Below are 27,965 nucleotides of genomic sequence, written 5' to 3'. Positions count from 1 at the left end.
TAAAAAAAAAAAAAACTCCAAGAATTTCAAATACTCGGTGTAGGCCCTCTATTTTCTACGGGCGTCGGAAAAAGCATTTTATAAATTTACAGCATTTTATAAAATGTCGCCATTTAATTACTAAGTGTTTGCTACTGGCGGTCAGCAGATGACGTTAGTTGCTGACGTTCAGGAAGCCTGGCCAGGCATAAACATTGCTCTCAAGCAATATCAGTTTTAAAGTAATGTGTAAGAGGGAAATTTTATGAATGGAAATTGAGTACTTTTTATTGCATCGAAATCATTTCTTTGATATGCGAAAACCAGGAAGAACTCATGTTACTGCGAAGTAAGCATTGCTACGGTTGGTTAAAAAAAAGAACCCTATCGGAAGCTGAGTGATCACCACAGAAGCCAGAAGCTACAATGCGCTTCTCTTGTAAAGCATTTAGCACGCAATGAACGCATGGGGTTCATTTTCCTGCACCCGGCAGATAGCACAAAGCTTTTTTTACTGCAATCATATTCTCTCGCCCCAAAAGTATTACTCTTGCCTTGTTGGCAACGTACTAGTTACGGTCACTAATGAAAAAAAAAAAGAAATAACATGCGGAGCAATTATGCCCTGAAATCATATTGTTCAGTCCATATATTAGACAAATTTAAAGTATCGGGTAATTCAAAGCAAGTCTGATGAAAGCATGCGGACCTGTTCATCTTACTACGCGTGCTCCTATAGGTATGGCGGCGCCATAGAATGTTTTTGCTACAGCATCGGACAGCATCAGTGCGGGAAAATTCGCACTTCTGGAGAATCTGTAGCGGACTTCTATTCTGCATAAGGTGCAGTAAACTAGTTTACTGCAGCTAAGGGTTTGAATTTCAAGCGATGGTATGTCTACACCGGAAGTTTGCGTGACGTTCTTTTTCAGTGGCGATAGCGGCGCCCTACATGCTCTGGCCTGCATGCTCTGGCCAGAGCAAGTGTACTCCAATCGCAATTTCAGGTCGCGCGCTCTGCGCCGGATCCAGGCGCTCTGTCATAGAGCGTGCAGACCGCTCTGGGCCTGCGATTGGAATTCACCATTAGTTTCCTTTTTACACGCGATACAACAAAATGAGTCTAGCAGTTTGTTAAGACAAATAAGAATCAACATACACAAGAACAGCCGTTTGTATCGTGGTTGGGAAAGAGTTAACGCTATATTCAGGTGCGTAATATCAACCACTCATAATCACGGTCCAGCACGTGGACAGAGGTTCACAAATTCATTGGAATATGTCATGATCCGCTGTACTTGACGGGTAACGAAATAATTGATCTGCGTTAAATAAATCACCTTGCAGTACGTATATATTACTGACGACAATAAGCACGTGTGTTTTGCTTTCGTGGAAATACCTAGGCACATTCATATCGAGTGGAACGTAAGATCGAAAGGTCATTTATATCCAGGCCCAAAAGAAAAGAAAATCGTAAAATATGCCATTGCATATCTTTTACACTATGGCTTCGCTAAAACCACTTATACATGCGTTTTTTCTACACTGCACACAATGAATAAACATGGCAGGCCACAACCCAAACGAGTCATATTCATTTTTTGCTCGCCGAAGAAAGACGAGAAATGCGTGTTTGTAATGCCACAGCGGCGCCAGACACTTGCGGGCCACACGGTTCATCTAGTTGCGCTGGTACACCAGTGAATGCCATTCCAACGCAGGATCAAAACGTTACTGGTACGGACACAGCGCCAGGCTCCCCAGTCTTCTTCCGGCAGCGCTTCTTGCACTTCTTCAACTTCTTGGTGCACGGGCGCTTCTTGGCGCACTTCTTCGGCGTCTTTGTGCAAGGAGGCTTTCGACTACTGGCGCATGGACATCCCTCCGGCGTGACCTCCAAGGCCTGCAAGTCCCGTGCGATGCGCTTCAGCGGGCTCGCACTTGTCCGCGTTCCATTTCTCGACTTAAGACGCCGTGGCTTGTGGTCCACAGCCAGTGCTCCTGGAACGTGCTTCGTTGCGTTGCGCAGCTGGTACTTGCTTCCACCTGGAACTGTCAACGGGCTTACGCCTAGTCGCCGCAGTGGCTGAGGTTGCTGCCGTGACGGTGCCTGGCCAGGTTGCTGGGGTGGCGATTGTCGAAGTGGCAGCGGCTGAGGCTGTGGCTGGGCCTCGTAGTAGGCCGACGGGACGTAGTCCTCGTACACGTAGGTGGTAGCGTACTCGTAAGCAATATCGTTGGGCGGTGGGTAGCGCAGACTTCCCAAAATTTTAGCAGGAGGATTTTGTTGAAGCTGGGGCCTGAGGCGTTGCAGGGCGTCCCCTCGCGGTTTGAACAACAGCGCCTGTACATCGCTGGGATTGAAGCCATTCTTGTTCTTATCAGCTGAATTATTGGTATCGCTGCATTCGCATAGCTGTTTCGCAGCACCTACGCTACGGTCCATGTTTCTGCGCTCAACTGGCGCTGGACCTTTACGGATGAGATTGTCAAAAGGAGAGCTAGAGACACCGGAGGCCTTACCGCGGTATATTTTTTCGCCACAGTTGAGGCCCACGCTGAAAGATTGCAAGCAACCAGATGGGTCATTCAGGGCGTCGCCCTCTGGTTCGCTGGGGTTGTCGGTGACTGCGTCCAATCCGGACTGATAAAGGTAATCTTCAGATGGCATCAGCACGGGTACTGTAACCTTAATCAGCGGTGGCGGAAGTCCGAAGCGCACGGTCATAGGACCGATGGGTATCCTAGGAGGCGGTTTGGCAGGGTAGTGCTCAAAGCTCTGTTTGGGGTAAGATGCGGCATTTGAATGTTTCCACACCACAGCCTCAGGTGTGATACGTGAACCAGACTCAGCTCTCCATTGTGACAGCTCCTCAGTGGGCGTGGCGGCAGCTTCACCTGAGTATGACGGCGCCGGTACGAACGACGACGAGGGCACAGGAATGTTGTGAATGACATCTTTTTCGCCCTGAACGTTCTGGATGGCTGAATCTAGTTCAGGAGCACCCGCTGTTACGTTTTCTATTGCGACATTTGCGGCTGCATTATAATCCACACTCGAAGTGTTGTGTTGATCTATAGGAGGTATTACGGAGGGTATGCCCGGCTGTACCCAAGGCACTTTACCTTCCTCCAAACCTACAGACATTGGAACAGCCTGAGTGGGGATCTCTGTGAGTGCAGATGCAAGAACAGAATTCGCACCGCCAACGTTCGCTTCCGCTCTCGGTAAAGTCGAGGAGGGCAGTGCTGTTCTCCTGTGCCAGCAACCCCTTCCAGCGCTGTTGAAGACGTTGATCTGGACCATCAGCGACTGGTCACGCTTCAGGCGGTTCCTTAGGAGTGAGTCCAGGTCAGGAAACACCGAAACGTTTTGACTTCTATTCGGGATGTCCACGAGCACCTGCTGAGACTGTTGATGTTGAGCTGGAGCATTAGCGTACCTTCTGTTCTGCTGCCGTCCGTTTGCGAGGTTGAGCAGACGGAGCTTCTGCAACGCTTCAAGCAGTCCTCGCTGCGGACCTTGGTCGACCTGGCCGTTGGGAAGCGACAGGACGCAGCCTGGCAGCAAGAGCGCTATCAGAAGCAGCGCTGTCAGGGCCATGATGCGGCGGGACTCTGGCCCCGCTTTACTGCGGGACCATGTCCTCAAAGCGAGGCTCCTAGTCCCGCCACCTGCTTCGGCTGTGGCTTCGCTACTGGCTCTGGCTCCAACTGGCTTGCGGTGCGGTACCACCCAGGACAGGGCCTCCGTAGATTAGACCAATGAAACACTATAATAAGTGCTCTAACCACACGGTTCATACTCAATTTGATCAATAAAAATGAGAACAACATTAAGACTGAATTAGTTGCAGGCGCTATGGAAATTCGCGAAGCTTCTCTCCTATGCATCCAAATACAAATCTCCGTCTGCTAGAGATCCAAATTCAAAATCAGATCCATAATTCATGACCCTCCCATTTTTTCCTTCTAAATATTCACTAAGTTCAAAGAAATTAAAGATAGTAACATCCCCCATGCTTTTCTTAGTTTCGGCGACTGTTGGCTGCCTTCATACGTATGTCATAAACGAGCCCCTACATTTGTCTCTCCGTTTAAAGAGTGCAGCCGTCTTCATTATAATTGTCATAATCTGCTGAATTTCGAGCTGGTGGCGGCAAGAAATGCCAGACCACCAATTGTTTTTGGCGTAGCCGATAAATGAGCCATATTGGCTAGACGACTCCTAAGTGCCTTTCCCTTTTATGCTTTAAACTTTCGGTTCTTTTTCAAAATGACACCTACTCTTTATGACCTAATCCAGTACGCCTTGGTCCCTCGACCCGAAGCGGAATGACCACATCCGCATTATAAACCTATTACTTCACTCAGTTTCCAGTTGTTCGTCTCATGGCGGGTTGATTGGGAAGAAGCCTTGCAGGCCAAACGAAGAAGATACTCACTTGGTTAGGGTTTTGCATTGAATGTAGAAAATAGGTGCATAGCAGACAGCTGCTCATGTCTGCATAAAGGCCTACATTTTAACATATGATGCCGCTCAGAAGTGGTTTCGGAATCAGGAGCAAGACTATAAGCAACAACTTTAATGGCGAGTTAACGCTGTACTGTCGGCCTTCCAATGATTGCAGGGGAAGGGTCATAAAGAAGAGATTCTTACATAGAGCCCAATTATTCCTTGCTGCCTTGAGCAATCGGTGTATATAGTATTAATGAATTAACATTGTAAATAGATGTTACTTAGAAGCATCGAGGGTGTAGTGGTACCAAGATTCAGGTCTAACAATATTGTGATGGCTAAAGGAACGTACTACCATTGGAGGGGGGGGGGGGGGAGTATGATTCGCCTTTAGTAGGTAAAGTGGTTTAGGAAATTCGATATGATCGCAGGGAGATGAAGGTCATTGTAATTTTGTGAAAACACGGATAGATGGCCTGCATTCCGACCAGCTCATGACAAATTTTACCCCTCTTGCAAAATTTCATTCAACAATTTGCTGCATGAGCATATCATCCAGTTTTAGTGGCATCTGAGGAGGCGGCATTATCAATAATGACAAGATGGGAAAGACGCCAAATGTATTATTTCATAGGGAGGCTCTCGTAGCTCATTCAAATCTTACCTGGATTTTATTTGCATGTTCTGGGAACTTTGCATGAAACTGCTCATAAGTGGCTCGCGTGATTGAGAGAACAGAAACGCTTGCTTCGGCTCGCGAGGTGCCATCGGGCGCACGCGTTCGCTTTATTGCGTTCTCATGCAACAGCGATTGACACTGGCTTGGTGTCCTCGAACTTGGCCATTTTGAGAAGCACATGTTCCATGGTGACGTCGCTGAAAATCACGTCCAGTGCATGCTGGGCGAGCTGCTGCTTTAGGTTGTAAGCGATGACCACGGCCTGACTCCACGGCATACGCAGCTCTGTGGCGTACTCGAGCGCCATTGAGAGCCGGCCCGTGTGAATGGAACCTGGAAACGCTGCAAGTACCTGCAACACGAGTGTGCTGTGCTCAGCGGCAATCGTGGGTTTCACTCAACTAGCTTTATTTTGCTAGCTGTAAGGAAGTATATAATTAAACTGTTTTGTTACGTTGCGAAGCCTTGGTCGAGACCAGGCTTCTGATCCCGACCCGAGCTGTGACCCGACAACACGCAGGTGGTCTAAAAACGCTTTAAGCCCGGGATACATGGAGCGTTTTTTGTGCGATTTTCGCCCGACGGCGCGCATTTGACGCCCGGTCTCGAAAAAAACGCCCGCCGCCGCCGATCTGGCCCCGCCAGATATTGACGCGCGGCGTCCGGAGAGACTGGAAGCGGCAGCCGGGGCAAGCCAATAGCAGCGCAGAAAGCCCGCTCTTCCGGTTTGGCTGCCTCCGCCGCCGCCGCCGCCAACATGGCCGCCATGGCCGACGAGCTCTGCTGTGTTTATTGCACGAAAATGTTGTTATCGTGAAAATAAACGCTTCACGAGACATGAAATGTCACTTTTTTTGGAGAACACGACCGAATCTTGGATCGAAATGCCCGCTTTTCCTCCCTGAAGCGAAGGTGCCGAAGAAAACCGCAGCCGATGGTAGCCACGGCTGAGCGGGCATCGAAAGGTACGCGACCGCATGCATTCGAGCACAAAAAACCTTGTAGATATCTATGCACGCGTGCTGCAATCAGTACAGTGGTGTCTAAATGAATAATTTCGTTAATCTGAATAAGGAGTCAGCGTCGCTGCTCTCAAAGAGCCCCTCGCTCAGTGGTATTTGCCACTTGTTGATCACATTGTTTTCGCGCTGAGAGATACGCGGCGGCGGGCTGCCGCTTTTTCGCTCCATGTATCTCCGGCCGGGCGTCGCGCCGCCGCGCCGTTTTCTGCCGCGCGAACATCGTCGTAAAAAACGTCGCATGTATCCCGGGCTTTAGAGCGCAGCTATCCGCGCGTGGGTTGAGCCGCGTCGCTGTCCCCGTCGTCCGAGAGCGAGGGGAGCGTTAGGAGAGGTACAGCGCCAGCGCACTCCTCGAGAGAGCAAACTAAAGTACCGCCACTCGTTCATAGGCGGCGCCAGTGGTGCGCGCCGCCTCCCATCACTACTGCATGTGCGGAGCTAGTGTAGATAAGGGAGGGGGGCGCGCCGGCGGTGGCATGCGCGCCCAAGCACTGCCTCCTCGCAGTCGCGCCATGCTCCGCTTCGTTGGCGGGCGGTGCTGTGAAATGCGCTGCACGGGATACAATGTCCTCGTCGACCACGCCAATCACAGCGTTTTCTTCCTAGTGTAAACCGCCTGCTTATGAACCAGGCATTGTGATGGAGCAAGTCGAATACATCTCCATCTAATTCTCCGACTACAGAGCCACCTTCATGACAATCAAAGACGGGGAGAGGAGTGTTACTTGAAGAAAGTGCGCATGGAAAATAGAGAGGGCTTTGTAACTGTACATACATGCGCGTATATCAAATTCTTTGCCTCAATATATTTCGAAATCCAAACACCTAAAGAGCTGTGCTAGAATTTCTCATTAGGGAGTATCGTGATCACAATTTGAATTGAAAGTAATTTGAACACACAGCAAGGTCTGCTCACCGCTTGATGTATGGAGTTGATGACGGCCATATCTTGCAGCACCTTCGGCTGGAGCTTGACCAGGATCATGGAGCCGCGGCAGTACCGCTGCTTCAGCTGGTCGATGCTGCCGAGGCAGCGGAACTGTCCGTTCATCATGATGGCCATGCGGTCCGCGATGACAGCGCAGTCGGACACGCTCTGCGTCACGATCATGACGGCCGACTTGACCAGCTGGCGCAGCAGCTGTATGGAGCGGTAGATCTTTCGCTTGGACATCATGTCCAGCCCCGTCGCGGGGTCGTTCATGAGCACCACGGGCGGCAGGCCAATGATGGCTATGGCCACTGCCAGCTTGCGTCGAGTTACGGCGCTGCGAAAAATACAAAGCAGGCTCGGATATTTACCACGTGAAGCGGGGAATGTCTGCACGTTGTTGAACTGGGGAAGAGAGAGAGAGAGAAAAACTTTATTGCGCGACTCTGCTCTAGGCTGCTGTCTCAAGTTGGCGTGCTGAGGTTGCAGCTCTTGGTGATGTGGTTGTTACCCATGACGTGGGTGGTGTGGGCAGTGGGCGTAGTGTGGCCCAACTCTTACTGGAATAGGCTAAGGGGCGGGGGGGGGTAGGGGTAGGAATTACTCAGTTACGTTGGGTAGGAACGTTACTGAATGCAAGCATAATCTTGTTGACCACACACCAGCTGGCTAAAGGTTTTAGAGCGCAACTCTTAGGCGCCTGTTGCTGCGTACCGCGTCGTAGTCGGCGTAGTCGTCGGCGTAGCCGGTTGGCCAACTAGCAGAGCGAAATGCCAGGTGGAAGGCGGCTGCCATTGGAAGATCTCGCAGGGTGACTAGCAGCGTAAGACGCCACCTGACACTACACTTCGTCGTAATCGGCTTAACAAGCCACCTGGTACGTCACAGGTCACCCTCCCCTATAAAAATGGTCTATAGACAGTCTATAGACTCCTTATAGACTCTATTGCCGTCCTATAGATATTTCATTTGGTCTATTCATAATTTATAGACTCTTTATAGACAACTGTCTACTAAAAGTGTATGGCCATAAATCTATAGATTGTCAATAGACTGTCTATAGGATTTGCATTGCCTATAGACTTATCTAGGGTTTGTCTATAGACTATATACACAGAAGTCTATGGACAGTCTATAGACTGTCTAAAGAAACTTTTATAAGGGCTGTCGCCTGACAGCTGACATATGGCAGGGAGTAGAAGAGAGACATGCCACCTGCCACGGCGAAAACGAAGGAATGGACAGCAGCAAGGTGGCTGGCACGGGACGATCCCGAAGGGCGGGAAAACTAAAATACGCGTAGAGCTGCGCTCAAACTTCGCATTGCCGACAATCGTAATCATCTGTCAATTTTTTTTCTTTTTGTCGGAAGCACGTACACCATTAATATCAATTTAGCTGCATGTCTCATCTCTCATATGAAAGGCGCTAAAATTCTGCCTTCCGTAGCAGCGTCTCATCTACCGCATGTATGATGACCCACGCTGGGATCTTTCTTTAATGAGCCAAATGGCGGGTAACAATGAATGCATGTGGCAATCCTCTGATATTTTTCAGGATGCATCAAGGCATATGAAAGCATACGGAAACAAGTAAGACCACGTGCTCGCATCGCGCTTCACACGTTGAAGACAATGCGCATGCAAGCGCGTGTCTGCATGACAGCGTGAAGAAAAAAAAAAGGAACAGACAATTTGGAATTTTTGAATGCCCGCAGCCTGCGCAGAGTAGCTGATTCGACGGCTGAAGTGAGAACGGAACCGCCTAACCGGCAGTCTAGTGAGCGCAACAAAGAGTGAATGACGTTAAGAGCTTGAGGTTCTGAACTTGCTGCGTACAAAGGATATACGCAGCCTGCGTGCGCAGAATGCGAGGCAAAAGATGCAGCACTCCTTTTTCCTTGCAGCCTTTTTCTCCATCATCTATTTGGCGATATTTTTTATTCAGAGACTCTTCGCATTCTTGACTACGCTCGCCGTGCCGTTCTTCTTGTATTTAGACGGCAATTGCATATTGACGGCGAAATAGCGTTTCTCCAGAAAGCTCATAAATGCGTCACCTGCCGCAGTTGTACGAATCCGCAAATGGTTCCGCAAAAGGAAATGAAAGGAAAGAAATTCCGCAAAAGGAAAGCGCCTGTCGCCAACCTGAAGCGTTCAAGTGACCTCCCACAGGCATTGGGCTTTCAAAACAACCTAAGAGCGCCGCCATTATGTACACTGGGATGCGCCCGTAGAACAGGAAAAAACCTGAAGCTTAAACTACCCCACGCTCTACCCATTGCCCGAAAAACCGGTTGCCCTGAGGTCGCGAAGAGGCCAATAAAGAAGGCTGGGAGAATGTTTATTTCTGAGGACATGACTCACAAGAAAATATCACATGCTACGCTTTCGGCTATCCATCACATATCCAGGTAAGGTAGTAACTTTTGTCCTGTCAGCTGTCTTACTACCGTGCTCGACAAGAGCAGCTTGTGCGTTTCTTTTTGCTGCCAAGAAAGAGGTGGTTTGTCAAGCTCTTTTTCAGCACCGAACGAGTTTCGGTAGAAAGCAAGAGAAATTCTATTCTACTGTTTTGCCACTGCACCGTCCACTGCAGGGTGTTATACAGCCAAGCTGCAAATACGTATCAGGACTATAAAATGCAGCAAAGCCTTTTAAAAAATTTGCATCCAGACCTATAGGGACTGGAGCGACCTGCCCGTCGAGCCAGTGGTTGACCCTGCCCCAGATAGGCTTAAGTCTATCATTGAAGACCTAACAAACTCATGCACCAGCACACCCAACATGTAACAATGCTCCTGGAGCGCCGCCCAGGTACTGATAAATAAAAACAGTAATAATGCCTCACGTTGGGCAGTTGAGAACCGCATTTTAAAGACATCTGCGAGACTGTAGCGCTGGACGCTTTAAAAAAAATGCTGTAAGAAAGCAAAATACGCAGTAAGGCGTAGTTGGGTTGAACAGTATAACAAGAAAACACTAGAAAGCATTTTTTTCTTGCCTATGTGCCACCCCGGACCGCCTTCCGTGTCTCAGAAATAGGCAAACAGGTAAATGTAACGTGGGCAGGCATTGCTTTCGCTTTAGGATACGCTGACTAGGCTTCTTGTTGAAAACCTTACTCTTTGGTCTAGGAGTCGCATTATATTGGCGGAGTCCTGAAGAAATAACGCGACTACCTAAGGTTCATTACCATACAGGGCAATCACTGCATCCGGGTGTTTTTCTTTACGTTTTTCCATTGCAACGGGGCCACTCCGGCCGGGTATTAGTCCCGTGAAATCGAAACAAGGAGCCGACCACCACATGTTTGGCTCGTGCGTTAGCGTCTAAATTCAGCGTGAAAGCGACCTGTAAACTGTCTCTCCGTGCATTGTTGCTCACGAGCTGACACAAGCAATTAAACACGCACCCCGAAGAGTCGACCGTCTCATTTTCCACCGCGCTGAGGTTGAGCAGCAGGATTATATGCTCGAGCAGGTTCTGGATGGAGTCCCCGGCGATGCCGCGCACTCGGGCGTACAGGGCCAGCGTCTGGCGCACCGTCAGCCGGCCCAGCACACCGTCGTAGTGGGGGCAGACACCGATGCGCTGCTGCCAGGCGGATGTGTTGTGCAGCGGGCAGTCGGCGATGAACGCCGAGCCCGATGAGGGTGGCACCACGCCCGACAGGATGTCCAGCAGGGTCGTCTTGCCGCAGCCACGCAGGCCGAGCACCACGAATGCCTCGCCGGGCTCTACGTGGAAGGTCAGGCCCTGCAGCACCTGCGCCATAGTCGAGAGAGCAGGGGATGAAGCTTCGAGATGCCCAAAGCACGCCAAAAAGGTGCACTTGTGGATTGTCTATTCCCTCGTACAGTTGCATACATAATTGAGATTCGCATCGGGTCCCTTCCACAGCTAGACTTAGCGGTCACGTGACACAGGTCGCCCAGCTAGGTAGCTTCTCCGGAGATTTTTCGCTCGCGACGTGGACGATGCTGACGATGACGACGGCGAAGCCGGATTTTTTACAGAACGGCAGCCTTAACGCAATAGCGTTAAAAATCTCGCATCTCGATGCGTAGAGCAGTAGTGTGCAGTGCGCCCGGGTATGGTGCGTTTCGGCATCACGCTCTCCAGCAAAAGCGAGTAGAAGCCAACGGTGCGTGGTGCCTGTTTGCACTCTCGTTTCATCAAATTAAGGGTGGTAATTAAAACTAATTTCTTTATAAGTGAAATTAGCAAAATTTAGCAGAAATATGTAGGTCTTTCTCTTCAGGCTGATTTTAGAATTGAATTTTATGTTAACATAGCCGAAATATAGCTGCTGAATACAATTAACACCCTCCTAATGTCACACCCGGGGCGCTATACAATTAAGGTGAAGTGTGCGCACGCTTTTACGGCCGCATGTCACAAAGCCCCACCCAGTGCAATAAAGCTGCTAGTTAATATTTTAGGCGCCCAGTACTTACGAAAATAAAGGTTAGACCTGCAGTGCGCATAAATTCATGAAAACATTTTTACAAAAGTAACTCAAAAACTAAACTATTGCACGTGTGCATAGAAAAGTTGGGTGTGTGAAGCCCTCTGTTTTGCGCTTTAAGCTAAAGCAACAAAAGCTGCATTGCTTTGGGCGCGGCTTAAAGACAGCACCACCGCCGTTTAGTGCGGGGGCTAAGCAAGAAGAACACGCAACCTGGGGACCCTAGTCCCTTTGAGAGAGGGGCCGAAGAAAAGATGGCCGAACGCAGAAGGAAGTTAGACAGCAGAGATGGCGGCAATTGGCACGACATGCAACAACCATAAATGCGTTCCGAATCTGTCATAGGCCACTAATAGCTGTCGAGTGGCTACAATGGCTGCCTCTTCATTCGCATTCTTGTTTATTACTCTGCACTGCTTTTCGACCTTCTCAGGAATTGTGCTTCGGGAATCATGGCGCCGCAGCGGTGTCGAGCTATTTAGGGAGGATTAAAGGGCGGGTTTATGAGCCATTCATAGAGGGAGTGGTTGAGGGGCGGGGGGAAGGTGTGGGTTGCCATTAGAACAAAGTATCTCTGGGAGATTTTTCGCCGAAAAATGAATGTTCAACATGGATTTCTCGTTTAAAATTTCCCGCCTAAGGAGTCGCCCCCCCCCCCCCCCCCCTTCTCTCCATAGATCTGCTTCTGGGTAGAGTTCTACAAGTACGGCATTTGGTAAACTGGATCCTAGAGATAAACAGAAATTACTGCTAGGAAGCATGATGTATGATGAAGACTGTGCTGATTGGACAGGGTTACCCAAGATAAGATTATGCTCCTGTGCCCTTGCTTCTTTCAAAATGAATGCAGACCAGTCGTTTGTGCCCTCCACTATGACACATCTCTCTTTCTTCCACTTTTCACTCCATCTTTCATCTCTTCCCTCAAGGCACTGTTGAGGCGTAGAAAGAAGATGAGACAGTTCTTCCTTTCATCACAAACAATTTTGTTTCTAACACCTCAGCGCACAAGAGTTCGGCAGATAGCGTCATTGTGCGCTTTGCACCACCCAACTTCACAGAAGAAGTAAAGATCGCAGCAGGGTTAGGTACCTGACGAGGGCCGACGGTTTTTCGTATATCCAGCACTAGAAGCGCTGGTTTTGTCAGATCGTGGCCGGCCACTATCTTCTCAACGACTCTCTTCTCTTCAGCCACTCCAGGCCGCATCTCTCCCTCTTGCGTCGGGGCGCTCTGTACACTAGACCGGAACCAGGGACGCAGCAGTCCGTGCTCGAACATGCCGAGAAGCGCAAGGAGAACAAATCCTTCGACCAGCATCACCAGCAGCTCAACCATGACAGAGTCCCTGCGATTCAGAAAGCCGTTCTGCCGCTCGAACGTTATACGCGCACGAGTTAGAGAAACAAACTGTTAACAGCAGTCCTAAATGACGCTTCGTCAAAGCTTACCTTTGTTTGTGTAATGCCTCCTGGCTCCATGTGAACAGAACGCTTGAACTACGGTTCTCTAGCGACTTCATTTCACCTGAACACATATGGCATGATTTTAGCTTCCCTATATAACAAAAATAGAAGAAAAAACAAAACGAAACTAGCGCTGGTAGAGACCTGGCTTTGGCATGAAAACTTATCGCTACACAATGTAGTTTGAGGCATTTAAAGTGAATAAGAAAAATAAAAATGGGATACATCGCAAGAAAAAAGTGACAAACGCCTTTTAAAGGATGCCCTGCGGTCATTGACGTCGACCAATTTTCATAATGCCGCGGTTAATTCTATTAAGCGGATGTTAATCCCCTTTAATCTACTAAACCTCGCAATGCCATGTTAGCAGCTATAAGGGGATTAACCACTATGTCACGCCATTGGCTGAGGCACCTCCTCAGGAAGGCGTCTGCCCCTTCGTTCATTGTGTAGTATCAGACTATTGCAAATGTTGTTAACCGCAAGCCCCGTAGTCAAAGGCAGAAGCAGGCTGGTCAACCAAAAAAAAAATTAAAATACTCACAAAATATGAGCCTCGCCACACGTTCTCAGCACTGGCACTGAGAAACAGATTGCATTGCTCAGTAAAAGGTGGCTACTGTGTTGTGTGTGTGTGTTGTTCGGCCTGATTCTCAGTACGAAAAAAAAAATGACTACCCTTCCTATCTGCTGCAGCACCACACGCAGGTACGCAACTGAAGCAGATGAGTTTGCCATTGCGCTGGCCCTGACGCCCTGACGCAACATCGGGATAAGATCATTGTCAGCGATTCTAAATCGGCAATCAGAAATTACGACGCGGGTAGAAACTCTGTGGCAGCAGTAAAAATTGTCGCAGTCGACCAAGCTCCGGCAGAGCAGGTGGCGTTGGCTTCGACGCTGGCGCATCAAAGGTTACGAGGCAACGATAACGCGCACACGCTGGCCCGAGGTCGTGCTTTCCGTTATCCCAGTTGTGTCTTGTGTAAAGAGCTCCTACAATTCGGTGAAGAGCTTAATACGTATCAGGAGATCCTTCATCATTGCAGGTCGGAACGTCAGTCATACCAAAGCGCACACAAGAAACTTTCAAACAGAGAAGCGGTAGTCTGGAGGAAACTGCAAACGGGACTCTTTCCGAACCCGCAGCTGTTAAGCAAATGGCACCCTGAGGTGTTTAGCCCTCGGTGCAAGAAATGCGATAGAATTGCGGACTTGGTCCCCATGATGCGGACTTGCCCTAGCTTTGGAGAGCCGAACAGAAGCGGAGATCCCCGAGAGGCACTGCTGCTCAACAGGGAAAAACGAGACCAGCTTCAAGTCATCGGGCTGGCCATGACTGCTGCCGCGATCTAAGAGATCCCGGCCGACGGCTAGCGGGAAGGAGGGGGATGATTGGCAATTAGAGTGACTTGACTCCTCGTAAAATCCTCTGACGGGTGCCCATAAAGATATTTCTCTCTCTCTTTCATCGAGGCAACAAAAGGGTAAATGATATCCAAACCATTACCTATTCATGGCCGACATGAGTGAAACAAGGCTTGCCTGAACAACATCGCACTCATAAACGTGACTGACGCGAAAGAGAAGGTAACCTCTTTGTGCACCTAGCAACATGGCCAAATTCTGTAAAGAAGACTCTCCCACTCGCGTTTCTTAAGGTTGTGGCGCGCCTGGACAGAATTGTACTCCGTCAGCAGGAGAAGGCTAGCGAATTACGACAATTCGTGAATGTCTAACAAAGAAGAAGCTGCGCACTGATAACCTGGAGCGTGCTGTAAATCAATAAAAAAATTGCACATTGTTCTATTGCCTGCTAATTCAGCAGTGCGGCAATAGAAATTTTAAGCTGTTTTGCTGCTAGGGTTAGCTTTTGGAATAAGTGATCTTCAAGGCGGCCTCTCAAGTTTCTGGACACTAACACTTCGTCCTTGCCGTGATAAATAGGCTAGGAACTGCCGTTTCTGCAATATTCTGAGAAATACATATACAGACATAGAAAATCTCTAAAATCGAAAATTAAAACTATCCGAATTTTTGCAGCCTGTATCCTACGTGATACGCTGGGCACTACAAGGCTGGCTTGGACGCACGTTTTGTCATATAGTTATTATTCTAAGCAAATATGTGGGCTCCTGGCTCCGAGTGGCGTGTTCGCGATGTATAGAGGCAGTCAAAAGTTCTCAGGCTAGAGGAAAATCTTTACAGCTTTATATATTGACACTTACGGTGCCAATAAAGCTATCAAGGTTTTAATAGGTGAGAATAATACTGATTGTACTGTCTACAGAAATTTTGTGCTTCGGGGGTATCGTAACTGCCCTTCTACACTGCTTGAAAGCAGACCCTCTGGCCTGGAACCTTTGACCAATCTTGTGTTCACAGCTCTGCCCTGTACCTGTGGAAAGCGAACGGGCTGAGATGGGAGACACTTCTTCCGTTGCTGGCGTAGAAAGTGGCGCAGCAGTAGCGCAGGTTGGTCAGCAGCACGGCGCCGTCGTCGGGGCTGTTGTGCAAGTAGGCGCACACGTCGTTCACTACATCGACCGAGCCCTGGCAGTAGCTGTCCTCGGTGACCTTCTGCGCCACCTTGGTGAGCGCCCAGGTGTAGGAGAAAGGCGGCAGCAGGTACAGACTCATGAGCAGCGCATCCCAGGGCTGCTCGGTAGCGATCAGAGTGTCGGAGCCCCTTTCTTGAGAGATGAGCACCAGCTGGTAGCCCATGGTGCTCACCGTGCCTGCGTGAACCACACAGGGACCGATGACTTGGTTACGTTTAATTACCAATGCTTAGTTACGCTGTAACTAAGCGTAAGAGCACCGTTTAGAGGATTTGTTGCATGCCGATGTAGTGATCGTTGAGCCTTTTCTGGAGCCATTCAGCAACGAGCTATCAAGTACAGAAAGTGAAACTTAACGTCAGCTGCTCAGTATATGTAGTCTCATAGGACACAAATGTACTTGTTTCAGGTTTAATGGAAGACACGTTAAAGAACGGTGGGGTGTGCAAGGTAATTTTCTGTTTCATGTAAAGAAGAGTAGTCAACTATGCTGGGTTTCTTGGCCTATAACAAACTAAGCGTATCATGCCCAAAACACCTGGTTAGATCAGACTTCTTTTTGCAGATTGACACTAAATGTTTTAGAGCCGTTTAATAAGTGATCAAAAAAGTTCAGGCCTCTCAAAATTTCAAAAGTAACGGGTTACAAACCATTGGTCAAGATGTTGCAAGACAGCTTTTACTTTGGATCCATTGCCCCATCACGTACGACATTATAAGTGCAACTTCGAAATGACCAAGAGGGTGCCATGCAATATATGAACCGTTGCTTTTTCTGAGCAGCCATAAAAGTTAAATTTTTCTAAGGATGCTATGAGGGGCTATTTTTAATGTATGCATCAGCCCTTTCGCCCTTTTTTTAACGCACTGTACATGAAGCAGTCGTTCGCGTTTAAAGACCACATACGTGCTGCTTTGAATGCGAAAGCATTGTCTAATCGTGAGCTCTGTTGCGAGGTTCATTAAGACTTCTTTTTAATGACACACCTACTCAATAGCATACAGTCGCGAGGAAACGCATGCACTAGGTTAACCTTTAGTCGCCAAGAAGCAACGCCGTTTTGTGGCATATTGGTTGCGTTCTCGCCTCTCAATATGAAGGTTCTTGGTTAAATTCCCAGCACCTTCGAAAGAAATTTTGAAGAGAAAAGCTTCAGTACGTTAGGTAAAGCAGTCTTCGGGTAGGAAGCACAACGACCTTCAGAACAAACAAGGATAGCCGTGTATGACCATATGTGGTAAAGTTATGGTGCCGAGCCCTTGACCCATGACCTTTAGTTCACCTTTGACATCGGGTGAATTTTGGGTAGACCTTTGACCTTAAGAACATCCGATGGGGTGATGTGAAGCCGCGTGATATCCGAGGGGGTGGCGTAAGACCATGTGAAACCACGTCATAGCCATGTGGCCGTGTGGGTATATATAGAACGGCTGTCGCGAGCGTGTAACGGAGCTGCCATGGACGAGCCTCAGACGCCTAGCAAGCGTGCTTGCATTTCGCTGAATTCCAGGATTTGCCAAGTAAAGCCACTGCCAATTTTTAATTTTTCTTTGCTGTAGACATCACTGTCCTGTGGTCTACTGTTGACGTCATGCGTGACTATGGTGACTTCACTGGTGGCTTTGGGACCATTGCTGCAGGCAAACGCTATACTGCACTTTCGAATTAATAAATTATTTCTAACCGTCAAACGTCTCGAAGAGACATCTGGGCTATGAGGGACGCCATAGCGGAAGGTTCCGGATTATTTTGATCACCGGCAAAGTTGTTGGACTGAGCAAAAACTTGGCACAAAAAGCTGCTGCGTACCTGAGAGGGCGGTGATAGCGTTCACAATTAGGAAGCCGCTGATGAGCGAGTCGGTGGCGAAAGAGAACCAGTAGACGAGCGCCAGCATGCTGTGAACGTAGCTGAGGAAAACCGCGACCACGCTGATAGCTGGAAACAATGGGAGAAAGCATACACTGCGTAAGAACGAACATCAGCACTGCGCTCCAGTTATGCTTCCGAAAATTAATCTTGAGATCAATGCAAATTGATTAAAACCCAGTCGCTGTGTCGCCGTTTAATATTTCTCAATTTTGGACGCCAGCTGGATATCAAAAGGTGTTTTATGAAGCACTGTATTCAGTGACTTTAAAGATTAATGTAGAAAAAGTTATCACACCCTCATCTACAATCACGAGATGAATTCTAGGCTCGATTGTCATATTTTTCTTGTGGAAGAAATAGCAGGGAAGGCGTTCTCGCGCTGATACTTGAATAAATCCCGAGTAATCCCAAGGAATTCCTCATGCGACACCTACTGCGAGATTCGCTTCATTCTATGTGGCCTGGAAATGAATCTTCACGGCGTAAGTGAACACTGATTCGCCACTACGTCAACTTTGTTCAGAATAGCGCCCGCTGAGTTCAAGGTAAAACCCCATATACACATGAAATAGTTCTGGCATGTTACATGTCCTTACTGTGACAGCAGAAGCAGCGTCGCATGGTATACAAGTCTGTACTAAGCAACAAATAGAACTGTGAATACTGACGTGGACAGGAAACTAGACCTTGATTTACTCAGGCAATAAGAACAGGCAGAAGCTTAGAATAGTCTACTAGGCACAATAGCTAGTAATATGCGTAATGATGTGCTTTTTCTGGCATTGAGGGCTTAGCGCCCCAGTGCCCCTAATGTCATAATTGTATAGCCCTGTTGTCGTTGCTGCTCACTGCTCCTTCTGCTATTTTTGTGCCATGCTCTTTGTTATTTAGTTTTTATTCATCCTGTTATAATGCCAAACGGCACTGGCGCGGACTCCTCGCGCCTCACGGTTTAGCTGCACACCAGCGTACACTTCAAAAAAACGCTTTATAACAAAATAATGGATATAACGAAGGAATGACAATTCCACTTGGAAGCGCGGCCAACACGGCTGTAACGAAGCTATGGATATAACGAAGTAATTGCCGGGCCCCTTTAACCTCTTTTTAACGAGGTTCAACTGCATTAACATAAAAGCATGGTATACAAGTCTGTACTAAGCAACAAATAGAACTGTGAATACTGACGTGGACAGGAAACTAGACCTTGATTTACTCAGGCAATAAGAACAGGCAGAAGCTTAGAATAGTCTACTAGGCACAATAGCTAGTAATATGCGTAATGATGTGCTTTTTCTGGCATTGAGGGCTTAGCGCCCCAGTGCCCTTAATGTCATAATTGTATAGCCCTGTTGTCGTTGCTGCTCACTGCTCCTTCTGCTATTTTTGTGCCATGCTCTTTGTTATTTAGTTTTTATTCATCCTGTTATAATGCCAAACGGCACTGGCGCGGACTCCTCGCGCCTCACGGTTTAGCTGCACACCAGCGTACACTTCAACAAAACGCTTTATAACAAAATAATGGATATAACGAAGGAATGACAATTCCACTTGGAAGCGCGGCCAACACGGCTGTAACGAAGCTATGGATATAACGAAGTAATTGCCGGGCCCCTTTAACCTCTTTTTAACGAGGTTCAACTGCATTAACATAAAAGAAGCACGGCTCCTTCGTGCATTAGGGACTCACCGATGCTGATGAACTCTGAGTGGCAGTATAGGACCGGAAAGAACAGCACTAGGAGCGCTACCAGAGAGAGCACCATGTCCCACACGTAGTTGCCCAGCCAGTAGATGAACGGGTGCACCCCCGACAGGAGCTGCATGGTCTTTGAGTTGGTGACGCGGTCGTCGATTGGGAAGAGTACAAAGCTGGCCGCCACCACCGACGTGGTCGCGGGTAGCAGCACCATGCGCAGGACGCGTGAAGAAAGCATGCTGGCCAGCTCCTCCGCGTAGCGCGAGTGCGCGGTGTTGTGCGATGCGATGGTGTCGTTCTGCTGCTTGATGGGCCGCAGTACGGTTGCCATTTGGGCGTCCGGGTCGCTGGAGATTTTTCGAAGCAACGCGCTCCCAACGGCCGCCAGGGAGGCTGACTGGGTGTGATAGGAGTCGCCGTTGTACCAGGCCACGGCCTTGCCTGCCGTCGAGCCCTCAGCGGCCGCCATGAACTCGGCGCCCACCCTGTACTGCCGGAAGGTGGTGCGCGACCTCTTGAAGTCCGCCATGACACCGCTTACGCTGGCCACGTCCTCGACCTTAGAAAGCAGAAAAATGAGACATTAAGATGTACAGTCTTTGTAAAAAATATACAGCCCAAGAGGTCACCTTCCAAGCCTTGCAGAGGGGGCTCGTTAGCACATTTCAAAGTTCTATGCTTTGGAGGGTAGAGGACTTGAGTTCCTCCCGCCTTCGTGCGATTAGGGCCTCTGAGTATGGAAAAGAATCCACGCTGCAAAGTTCAGAAGCAGACCTCTTTGGCTGTATACTTTTGAAAAAAGTCTATATATCACGTTTCATCGGATGGCACGCGCAGTGAAGCCGTGGAAAAGGGAATGATTTCTTCAGTTTCATACTTGGACGTACGAAGAACTAAAAAATTGGACTTCGTAACTAAATCAACCGGCCCGCCAATATGAAAAAGCTTTGCCCGGTGAAGTTGCCATTTGAGGCTTAATGGTTGTGCAAGCAAGTGAAGAAATCGAGATGTTAGCTGTGCCAAATGCATTAAACCAAAGTTTTTATTCATTTGCCTCTGTACTAATGGCACAGTGGCACAACTGATATCTTCAAGAATTTTCAATCTGTATAAAGCATTAACTTCAACAAACTTAAAGCCACATGAAAATATACAATACCATTATATCCTCAAAGCAAGCTGGGGTAAAAAAAAAAGTGTTCAACTTAAACCCGCAGGAAACGCTTTCTTGAAGAAGCAAGGCTTATTGGCTTAACTGGTGGTGCTTATTTCACAGAGATAAAATCAACCGTAAAAGAATGCGTTCACAAGAGACGGATACGCACAAGAAGTATAAGTTGTGTTCCAGCGTCTTCATTGAGGCTATCCTCTTGCAAACGCGTTTCTTTTCAGCGCTTTCTTTCCTCGAAAAACACTTCCTGATTAGTCTGACAAATTTTCAGCAGATAATCATTAGTGGCTGATTGCGACTTCTTCTTGGCATGCTTCACATTAATAGCAGTCTTGCTTCGTAAGTATGAAGTTGTGTGGTGTGGTGTTGAGTGGTATGTGTATGGTATGGTGTGCTGTGTTGAGCGGTATGGTGTGGGCTGGTATCCAGGATCTGACATCTTAAGGGTGCACATGGGCTATGACGAAGTCATAGTGAAAGGCCCCGGATTACGTTCAACAACCGACTGTTATTTAACATGCAGATGACGTCTCACACCACGCGAAGGTTTTTTCATTTCTACATCGAAACGTGGCCTCAGCGGCCGGCATCCGACCCACGTGTCCTTGTGCTCAGCAGCCAAACACCTTGACCACTAAACCACAGCGGCGGATGTATGAAGCTGCATGCAAGGTAAGTGCAATATGAAGATGGCATAAAATCGCTTCTGCAAAGTGTTCGTAGTGTATTCATGACTGTCACCTTCATAAATTTGCCCAGCAAAGTCAAGCTTGTTACTTAACGGCGCCTGGAACGCGAGCAGATGCGGACACCAAAGCCCATTGGGCGTCGCTGCCGACGTGTCATCGACGCACTCTGACCTTTGTGTCCTCCCTTTCGAGATATCCGTGGTACTTGTCCTTGAACGGCTCGGAGGCCTGGTCGGCTGCGACGAACGTGCGTGACCCTGGGTGCAGGGTGGGCAGGTCATAGACCAGGCTGTCTCCAGCGAAGCTGACAGCAAGCGTTTCCCCCAGCCGTTTCTCTGACTGGCACTCGGCGAACATGAGGGCCGCTGGCAGAAGCCAGCACAGCACCGGCAGCGAGAACACCTGGTACGTGTAGCTGCGCCGCTTCTGGATCATGGCCACCAGGGTCTGGTAGTAGCTCGGCTTGCCCGGCTTCAGGTCGTACAGGGTTTTCATGTGCGCCTCGATTTGCACCGACGACTCGTACTCCATCTCGACGTTCGACATGGCGCCAACGTTCTCGGTGGCCATGACCATGTCGCGCTCCTCGTAGTCGATCTCCGTGGCGGCGCCCATGTGCGACTTGGCGATGGAACGGCGAGCTATTGTGGCCGCTTTTCGATTCGCCTCGACATTCGCGATGTCTACCTCGAGCACGACCCGGGTGAAGATGTCTTCCATAGTGACGACATGCACCTGAAAGGACAGAGAGCTATTTTCGCAGCTCGTTGGAAAAGGGACAGCACGGCGGGCATCTGAAGAGCTGCCAGGCCCTCGAACCGCCTTTTGCGCGCTTGGTGCAGCCGCCGCTTTCCCCTTTCCGAATTCCCGGTCAGAAGTAAATCGAAGAGCTCTTATCTGTGCTTCAGCAAGATTATTTTATGCCGAAATTTTCGAACTGCAGTCTTCACTGGGTTTACTGTCTTTAAGTCGGTTATTGTGCATGGGCTAATTGCCTTGCCGTACACCATTAATAAAAGAGTGCACACTCACTCGTGCCCTCCTACACCCAGCGGCCCATTCACTTTCTTACCTAATCAATAATCAGATCATCCACCCACACACACACTCACAAACTCACTCCTGTCTTCATTCATTCACTCCCTAGCCCAGCCACCCCTGTACCCACCAGCTCGCTCGCTCGCTCACTCATAACTCACCCCCACCTACCCTTTCACCCCTCACCCGCCCAACGACCCCTCACTCACTCACTCACTCACTCACTCACTCACTCACTCACTCACTCACTCACTCACTCACTCACTCACTCACTCACTCACTCACTCACTCACTCACTCACTCACTCACTCACTCACTCACTCACTCACTCACTCACTCACTCACTCAGTACAAGACGATGTCAACAATACTATGATCTATCAGTGTTCCACTTCACGTAAACAGCCGCCAGCGATTGCTGCAAGTCTGCCCACATTTTGCGTTTGCGAAATGTTATCAAGCAAGCTCTGCGAACGGTTCCGCTGGTAGCGCTCTAAAACACAGTGCTGTAGACTGATATGTTACCTTCATGGATTCGATGGCCATGCCCCGCATGTCACTCTCGAGGAGCTGGAGCGCAGCTGAAACAAGTCCGACGCCGTTGCGCAGGCCAAGGGAGTACACGATTCTGTTGCGCTGGTCCAGAACCACTCGACTCTCAGGAACTCGGCTCTGAAGGTTGGAGCGGAGGCACATGAGGCAAAAAGGTGGATCCCTTTACAAAACGTTTTTTAGACGGCCTATAGACTGTTCGTAGACTTCTACGAAGACTATAGATTGCATGTAGAGAAATCCTAGATAATAGTCTATGGTTTATGGGAGTTTAACATCCCAAAACAACTCAGGCTATGAGGGACGCCGTAGTGAAGGGCTCCGGAAATTTCGACCACCTAGGGTTCTTTAACGCGCACTGACATCGCACAGTACGCGGGCCTCTAGAATTTCGCCTCCATCGTAATTCGACCGCCGCGGCCGGTATCGAACCCGCGTTTTTCGGGTCAGCAGCCGAGCGCCATAGCCACTGAGCCACCGCAGAGTCTTTAGAGAATAGTCGATAGGTAGTAGAAATCCTATAGTCACGTCTACAGACGATCTATAAATCCATGGCCATTCTAGTAGAATTTTGCTTGTAGACAGTCTATACATTATGAGCAAGGACAAGAATATATATATATATGTATATATATATATATGTATATATATATATATATATATATATATATATATATATATACCACTTTTAATAGGAAAGTAGGCGCCCTGTATGCAAAACAGCGCGGGTGACACATTCCTTTATCCCTTCCCTTACGGCGTGGTTCAGGTGTCCGCCGATATGTGAGACAGATATTGCGTTATCTCCTTTCCCCTAGAAACCAATTGTTAATTTCCTTATTTTAACATTACTCCGAGTTTTCGTGGGCCGCCACACGGCATGGACCGGATGGAGAGGCGCCAGAGCATACACGCTGATCCATTAAGAAAGGAGACAAATTATCTGCATTCAACCTATTATTTTGTTCGTGTTCTGTTGCATAGAAGCTTGCTCTCAACGAATAACCCCCATGAGATATTTCGAGCTTTGGTGCAGAAGTGACAGCTGAAACCATTCTTGTAAGTAAACTGACTGTTCCCTTTTTTCCTTTTATGTTGCAGCTACCTGTACATCACAAGCAAAAACAAAGTGCTCTTGTTAGGTTTTTTTGTTATGTGAGAAGTTCGATTCTTGAGGTTTCGGAATTGTAACCAGTGATCTTCCATGCCGCGAGAGAAAATTCGCTAGTTATATAGGCTTTGAAATCCGTATTTATTACTTTTTTTCCTGGATCATTTTGAAAAATCCCTCCATTTGTTTCACTACTCATCTTAAAGTAGCTTTTTTCATTAATCTTACAGTTAATTGAGATTGATTAAGGCCAAAGTGCACAAATTTGTTAACTACTACTCGTTGCGCATGTCTAGTTTTCCGTTCCTCTGTCCGCCAGGTAGTTAAGCAGATCTGTTAAGCAGATCTCGAGGCAACCTGTGGAAAAAGCTGGCCACCGTCACCACTTAAGAAAAACTTAAGTATCTATTTTAATGCTTTATTCAATCATATTGCCCCACAGGAAGCAAGCACACAAACGACTACCATGAACCCGTAGCTCGTACATGACTTTTACAACTCGGGTTAGTGGCAGCTAAACATGACCACCGTATTTACTCTCTAATTTGTTTTTCCGTCCTGTTAATCGACACCATAACTTCATGAAAAGGGAACAAATAAAGTTTAGGTTGAAACATAGGAAAGCTGGGTCGCCCTACAAAAGCTCTGAGTAGCGCCAAAATAAGAACAATGTACGAGGAACAGAGCATCGCATATCGCTGGTGCCGCGGAACTTTGAGAATGCACGCCACGAGAGAGAGCGCTGGATTTGCGCTCAGCGCAAACAGGAACATAACGCGATGCAATATAGAAGAACATGAGAGATTGCGAAATGGAACCACCATTTTCGTTCCCTTAACGTTAGGCAATGTAAACGTCCGCAGCGTCAACTCTGTCGCACATTAACCTTCCGGTATAGGAAGCAGCGGTAGTTGAACGCGCTGTCGGAGAGAAGCCGGCATGGTGGGGATAAACGCTGATCCCCGTACCAGCTTCATCTCCAAAGAGATTGCGTGTAAGCCTTCGCGCATTAGCAGAGGTTGCGACTGTCGCACTTTGAGAAGGCTGGAACGCGACCGTAAGAAAAGGCTTTCTATAGTGCAGTGTTCCGTCTTCTTTCATACCCAGCAAGTCTGCATAAATAGAACTTTGAACGGCAAATAGCTTATGAAGGTAATATATCACTATAACGATAAATATATGCGCAATCTCCCATCCTCAAGCTTGCATTTATTTCTCCCGTCAAAAGCAGTCCTCATTGGTTTTATATGGCAGTCTTAACTGCTCGATGCGAGCTATGGAAACAATTTAGAAGAAAGATTTTGCTACACATCGGAAGAGTGGGCCATTACCTTGAATGTTTTCCTGACACGACCTTAATATTCCAGTATTCAAAATTCGTGTGCATGAATGTTGGATGTTTAGAACAGTGCTTGCGCATTGCCAAAGCCGCGAGCTTTTGCTTTAGCGAAAAAACCTGCCGAATAAGTCCATCTCATTTGCCTGCAAATTCGTAGTCCCCGGAAATCCCGTGTAGACTCTCTTTTTCCATAAGACCCAATTTTGATGGAAAATTCGTGAAGAGGAGAAAATTAACCAAAAAGAACATCATAGATCTCATGCACGCGGTGTCGATAAACAACGCATTGATTTACGAAACCTCAGATTCTTCAGGATTCTCTGCTAGCGCTTTACAAAGAGAGAAAGCTGAACTGGGCCAAAGTAATGTGAAGGCTGTTCCACGTGTCTAGGCTGTTCAAGTATTTTGTGTGTTGCACATTTACGCAAGATGTTTACTTCCAGAGCTTCGTTACAAAATGAAGGAAACTCCCATGTGGATTCTGCCTTTGGTGAGTGAAGGTCGGGCTCGTCGTACACCCGTTAATGAGACAGTGGTGAATGTTTTGAGATAACCATTATTTGTTAATATTTTCATCTGTTAGATTTATCCTTCATGTAGCAGTCGTAGCCTTGAAGACTGTACTGATAGATATTATTCCTTACTAGAGCTCTTGCCAATGAGCAAACACTCTTGAGGGTTATTCTCTGCTTTTTCTGGCTTGATTTTGAAGCTGGACACTAAGAGGGCTTCGGAAGCCCCGCCCACAAATATTACCGGGGACACTTAAAAACTTGCGAGTAATGTGAAGGCAACGCAATTCCAATTTTGTACTAATTTTATTCGAATTCTATTTCAGTTTTATTCTATTTGCATTCTAATTCATATTCAATTCTGTTCTATTTATATATGAATTCTAGTCTATTCCTTTGTAGTTGGTGCAGTTGTAAATACCAGTACTGAAAATTACTGGCTAATATTTCGTATTTTCCCGCCTTTGATGACGTCAAACCATTTCGCCCAATAGCGAGTTTTCTAATACCGCCACTTTTTAGGCGACGCTGGGTTCTCGTGTCGTTAAGCCGCCTAATGCTTTCGCATTAATAACACGTCGGAATTGGAGGAGCATGTAACGACACCTGTTTATGATTGCATGCCTTACAAGGCGCTGCGGGCAGCTGTGAGAGATAGGCGCAGAAGTTTTTCTTTTAATTGCGACCGTGGCGATCGCGGGCTAATATTTCATAGTCCTATGAGTATTGCCTGTGCTGTTTCGGCCGCCTTATTTAGCAGGGCTCAGTCAGCTTCAGGGCAATGCGCCAGTGAACTAGGTACACAGAAAACGAAAGCACGCGCTTCCCCACTCTAGGAATGGCAGTGCAGTTCCAGCGCCTGTTTGCCTTGCTTGAAGGTAGACGCGATGACGTGCAAGTTTATGCGGGTCGTGGAAAAGTTGCGGCACAAGCTCGCCAGTTCCTGACACATTGTTGCGGGAGGGACTACTGGTGCCTTCTGATCTCCCGGTACAGACATTAGGCGGGGAAAAGGAATGATATATTTATTCGTGTCTCAAGAACTACTGCATCTTCAATTCTATAAACTGGGTAGATGAATCATTAGTAATGCAAAAATTTGGCTATTTACTCAGATCACCGTTAAACAATGTTTCATCCTGTGTCCACCCTATTTCATCCTGAGCAAGCAAGCTCTGCGAAAGGTTCCGCTGGCAGCGCTCTAAAACACAGTGCTGTAGACAGACATGTTACCTTCATGGATTCGATGGACATGCCCCACATGTAACTCTCCCCCTCCTCCTCCCCCTCACAATAATGAATAAAAAGCTCTGGTTAACAAAATTACCCTGCGTATTCGAGACAGGCTTTTGGCTATAGCATCCCACTCAATGAAAGCGGATCGCAACCGATCAGTTTAGATTGGAGCTGCTCGAAATTCATCCGCTTTCCGCATACACAGCATGCTTAATGTCCCTTTGGTGCGAAAACTTTGTTCTGTTTTCACCAGTATTCTAAATTTGTGTTTCGTTTTTGAAAAACTCTTGTACAAATAATGCTGCACTGTGCCAAGCTACTGTCGCAGTTCGAGTCTCTCGTACCTGAATAGCTTGAAGAGTGCGCTTTGGGTCGAACTTGGGCGCCTTCAGGATGGAAACGTTGTAGCCGGCACCGTAGCGGCGATGCAGGAAGGCGGTGCGGCCGTAGCACTTGAGAGCGCCGTAGCCCAGGATGGCGATTCTGTCGGCAAGCGACTCCACCTCTTCGACTTCGGGTGTGGTCATGATGATGCATGTGGTGGGCTTCAGCTTAAGTAGCACCTGCCACACGTTGACGCGAGAAGCCAGGTCCATGCCCCGCACGGGCTCGTCCAGAATCAAAACCTGCATGGCCAGCACCGTGGGGCTTCTTTGAAAAATGGTATACGGTGTCCATCCTTTCCTACACGAGTCACCAGGCTGTGCCGATGCGCTACACCGACCAGCCTTGTTTTCTTCAGTATTTTTAGCGATTGGCAACGCGATTGCCAGTTTCGAAGCGCACTCGACGCCAGTTTCAACGCGCACATAACAGTGCTCGACCGGTACGTTGTGGCGACAGCCAGCGAATCCTAACGGTGGCCGCTGGGTTACAGATACAATGCTTGACAGCACTGGTGTACACACACAGACAAGCTTGGCTGCTTCGATACCTGCTGGAGCAAACGCCTGCGCAGCACCTGCATCTTGCAGTTCCTGTTTGGCGGCGCAGTGATTTCGCTCCTTCGCTGGGTGAGGCGGACGCGCCAGTTTTGGAGTGAACCCGGGACAGTAATCTCGCTCCCGGCTCAGCCCCTGCCGTCGCGCTATTCCGAGCAATGACCCCGCTGTTTATCAGGTGCTCAGTCATTTCACCCCACCGTGTTTCATCCTTGCAATCGAATCGAACAATAA

General features: G+C 48.2%; 2 protein-coding genes across 2 annotated transcripts in view; both read right to left on the bottom strand.

Moving 5' to 3' along the window:
* Positions 1–1,190: 1,190 nt before the first annotated feature.
* Positions 1,191–4,521, bottom strand: LOC144094614 (uncharacterized). The gene has a single exon (XM_077628530.1). The coding sequence runs from the start codon at positions 3,584–3,586 to the stop codon at positions 1,706–1,708; it is 1,881 nt and encodes a 626-aa protein (XP_077484656.1). The 5' UTR covers positions 3,587–4,521; the 3' UTR covers positions 1,191–1,705.
* A 352-nt stretch (positions 4,522–4,873) lies between these two features.
* Positions 4,874–27,965, bottom strand: part of LOC144136460 (phospholipid-transporting ATPase ABCA3-like) — a 41,242-nt gene continuing 18,150 nt past the window's right edge. The window contains exons 9-18 of the mRNA XM_077668804.1: positions 27,135–27,416; positions 22,566–22,712; positions 21,174–21,737; positions 19,134–19,701; positions 17,381–17,509; positions 15,408–15,747; positions 12,636–12,891; positions 10,488–10,840; positions 7,059–7,410; positions 4,874–5,472 (exon numbers count right to left, since the gene is read on the bottom strand). Of these exons, the coding sequence (XP_077524930.1) occupies positions 5,239–5,472; positions 7,059–7,410; positions 10,488–10,840; positions 12,636–12,891; positions 15,408–15,747; positions 17,381–17,509; positions 19,134–19,701; positions 21,174–21,737; positions 22,566–22,712; positions 27,135–27,416 (3,225 nt within the window). The 3' untranslated portion in view covers positions 4,874–5,238. The remainder of the gene's footprint in view (positions 5,473–7,058; positions 7,411–10,487; positions 10,841–12,635; positions 12,892–15,407; positions 15,748–17,380; positions 17,510–19,133; positions 19,702–21,173; positions 21,738–22,565; positions 22,713–27,134; positions 27,417–27,965) is intronic.

The sequence above is a fragment of the Amblyomma americanum genome, chromosome 6 (assembly GCF_052857255.1).
Source record: "Amblyomma americanum isolate KBUSLIRL-KWMA chromosome 6, ASM5285725v1, whole genome shotgun sequence".
NCBI classification, from domain to species: Eukaryota; Metazoa; Arthropoda; class Arachnida; order Ixodida; family Ixodidae; genus Amblyomma; species Amblyomma americanum.
This window is presented reverse-complemented; position numbering and strand designations above follow the sequence as displayed.

Excerpts from the sequence above, each read along its gene's own strand:
- LOC144094614 (XM_077628530.1), bottom strand. The coding sequence starts at position 3,586 with ATGGCCCTGACAGCGCTGCTTCTGATAGCGCTCTTGCTGCCAGGCTGC.